Here is a 3,249-nt window from a genome sequence, read left to right on the forward strand (position 1 = left end):
TGTTTCAGGTACTCTGGTTTCCAAATGGAAGAGCTCGGGATGATTATAGAGCACACACCACATGTTTCCGCTTTCTGTGAATTACTCTGATTTGATAATGTTTTTGCTAACTCTTTGTTACCTTGGTTTCATGAGAAAGAAATGTATTAACGATTTATTAATCAAAAAGAAAAAAATATATATGTCATATTTTTGGGGAGTTACAAACACTTTGCAGATATCACCTACGGAAATGGTATTTCTTAGTGAGTTTTTTGCTGAGAAATGACATCTACGAAATTGTTACCAAAAATATGATATCTACAACTTTGTTAATAGAATATCATTTTTGTATGTTTTATGACATTTGCATTGTTAGAAACTAAAAAAAATGTTTCTAGAAGTTCCAACAAACGCATGGGGTGTTTAAGTAAGGATGGGCTTATAACCTACGGTGGTTCCAAATTTAAACGTGCAAAATTCATTATTAGATCACAAACTTTGATATGTAAACATCATTCAAACCATAGAAGCAACATACTTTTATTTATTTACCTATAATAACAATGTACTTTTATTTTTACACCCATAATAGCAACGTACTTTGGTTTCTTCATCGAGCAATTCTAAATGACATATATTTTTGCGTTTTTCATTTTTTAGTTTGTGTCGTTTTTAAATTGTAAAGGAACTGGAGTAAAGTAAATTTAATCATTTGAAACATGTTTTGAGAAAAAAAAAACAAACAAACAAACAATTGTTGGAGACTTGGGGAAAACAAAACGTAAAGTTAGTCATTGGAACCATGTTTTGAGAAAAACAAAACAAACAAACAAACAAAGAAGCAATTGTTGGAGACTTGGGGAAAACAAAACGTAAAGTTAGTCATTGGAACGATGTTGAAAATAATAATAATAAATAAAGTAGTTGAAAATGAGATGGGAAGTTATGTGAAAAAATAGTTGGGGTGAGAGAGGCTCGAACTCTCGACCTCAGGATTACTCAGAAGCTATGAGACCTACGCGCTAGCCAACTGCGCCACCACCCCTTTTGCTTTTGAATCAGTATATAAACTATATAACGTCATATACCCATTTTCATCTTTTTTTGGACGAATCATCTTAGCATCCGATTCCCTTGCATTTGAAAACCTTACAAATTGTGTCTCCTTTCGCATCTCTCGCAAATTTCGACTAGATCACTCAATGGCGAAATCCGGCAACGCAAAATCTCTCTCAGAGGTATATACATTCTCTATACCTCTTCATCTTCTTTTATGACCATGCATTATCGATGTATGATTCCGTAGATTTCTTGTTCTCAATCGAAGTTATGAATATCGTATCGTTTATACAAAATTCGATCAAAGTTTGTTGATTTTTGCGTTTTAATTTTACGTCTCTAGAGATTGTGTATAAATCCTGCCCGGAATCATATCGTGTTTGTTTGATTTAGATTTAATTTCGCTTCATATTTTGATTTTCTTCAAAATCCCTTTTGTTCTGATCATTTTCGATTTCTAATTCTCTCTTGTTACGATCAATTTGTCATTTTTTTTTCATGTTCTCAACTCCAGAACATGATTCATACAAGTTTACAATTACCATATATTTACACAGTAATATCGAAATTATTATTATGGCTATAGATCTTAATCGTTTGTTCTTAATGAATCTGTATATTATCATATATTCATGCAAAGTTGTATGAGTATACTATACTCATTCACGTATTATACATTATATTCATGCAAAGTTATTTGAGTATACTCAATCACGTATTATACATTTTTACAACTTTTGACCTCAAATCTATAAAAGACAAATTAGAAAGACGAAAAACATAAATAGGTTTCAGTTCAATCTCATATTCTCACTTAACAAATATGTTGATGCAGCATTATCTTCTTAAGGATGCACAAGATAAACTGGATACAATAACTTCTGCTGTCACTAATGCCCACAAACAAAAAGAGATTAAGGTACAAGTAAAAATCAATAGTTGATTATAACTTCTATTTATTTATTAAAATTAACCAGAAAAATTGCGACTTATTTAACGCCTCATTTGATATAATTATTATGGTAAAAAAGCTTGAAACAGCACCAGGAGATTATCGATTCCCAACTACAAATCAAAGCAGGCATTGTTTCACACGATATGTTGAGTACCACAGGTGAGTCAAAAAAATATAAAATTATAGTATTCTACTTTTAATTTTTTTTTTTTTTTTTTTGACATTATATTTGAAAAAATGTATAATTTGTTTGAATATTTTTGTGGTTTTTAATATTGATTTCATTATTATTAATTTAGGTGTGTTGCGGCTAAGGGAGATGGTGCTCCCGAATGTGATAAGTTTGCAAAATACTACCGCTCACTTTGCCCCGGCGAATGGGTATGTATGATTCTCTACTATAAAATGTCTAAAATACCCTTCAGGATAAAGTCTCGATGTTTTTATAATGTTTTTATAATGTTTTTGTAATGTTTTTGAGAGTTGTTTCAAATAAAATGACTATTTTACCCTTTATCTAATTCTTTTACAAAAAGAAAATTTGCCCAATCTGATATGAATTTTATGAGAACTGATTGAAATATTAACTAAATAACAAATATTTATTAAAAAATGAGAAAAAAGTGTAATATGTTTTCATTTTACTTGGAACATTGAAGACTTTTTGGGACAAAAATTGCAAAAGACAGGGACATTTTCGTAATCTACTATTTGAGAAAAATGACAACTGGTTGTTATGTAATTGATGCAGGTTGACCGATGGAACGAACAAAGGGAGAATGGTACTTTTCCAGGTCCTCTATAGAAGAAATTTTGGTTAATAAAATTTGTTTAATAAATCATTTAGTTTTTATGTTGAGTTATGGTTCTTTGTTTCTCCCCAATTTTTTAATTTGAATGTTTTTGTGACATTGAGGAAACAAAAGTGAATTTTTAAAATGGTTAATAAGTATTATTAGTTTTTGATGTGTTCAATTCTTAGGATATGGTTATAGAATAGCAACGTATTTTTTATTTTTGTCAAACCCGATAGAAGTAATAAGCTTTATAAAGTCAAACAAACTATTGTGAGAGTTTTTCTGTTTGTAAATTTACAAGCTTTATATACATGGACTTTTTATAATTATAATAATATTCTGTTTAATTTCATGGTTTTTCCATGTTAGTGGGACCCATATCCTAAAAATTAAGTATTTTAGGATTCAAAACCTACGGTTTAGAGGTATATTATAGAAGTGTTATTTAATATAGGG

At 29.6% G+C, this 3,249-nt stretch overlaps 1 protein-coding gene and 1 non-coding gene across 2 annotated transcripts; one reads left to right on the forward strand and one right to left on the reverse strand.

Moving 5' to 3' along the window:
- Positions 1-942: 942 nt before the first annotated feature.
- On the reverse strand, positions 943-1,027 carry TRNAM-CAU (transfer RNA methionine (anticodon CAU)). Its single transcript is given in 2 exon segments — positions 943-978; positions 990-1,027. It is a non-coding gene; the product is annotated as a tRNA-Met (tRNA).
- A 74-nt stretch (positions 1,028-1,101) lies between these two features.
- Positions 1,102-2,962, forward strand: LOC145140936 (cytochrome c oxidase subunit 6b-3-like). The gene is made up of 5 exons (XM_079074314.1): positions 1,102-1,220; positions 1,877-1,960; positions 2,073-2,155; positions 2,296-2,377; positions 2,748-2,962. The coding sequence occupies exons 1-5, from the start codon at positions 1,185-1,187 to the stop codon at positions 2,799-2,801; spliced, it is 339 nt and encodes a 112-aa protein (XP_078930440.1). The 5' UTR covers positions 1,102-1,184; the 3' UTR covers positions 2,802-2,962.
- Positions 2,963-3,249: the final 287 nt, after the last annotated feature.

Source organism: Lactuca virosa, chromosome 9 (genome assembly GCF_052849685.1).
Source record: "Lactuca virosa cultivar CGN04683 chromosome 9, Lactuca_virosa_CGN04683_v6, whole genome shotgun sequence".
In the NCBI taxonomy this organism is placed as follows: domain Eukaryota; kingdom Viridiplantae; phylum Streptophyta; class Magnoliopsida; order Asterales; family Asteraceae; genus Lactuca; species Lactuca virosa.

Coding starts and splice junctions, on each gene's coding strand:
- LOC145140936 (XM_079074314.1), top strand. CDS start 1,185: ATGGCGAAATCCGGCAACGCAAAATCTCTCTCAGAG. Junction 1,961..2,072: donor ACAAACAAAAAGAGATTAAG/GTACAAGTAAAA, acceptor ATGGTAAAAAAG/CTTGAAACAGCACCAGGAGA. Junction 2,378..2,747: donor CACTTTGCCCCGGCGAATGG/GTATGTATGATT, acceptor TAATTGATGCAG/GTTGACCGATGGAACGAACA.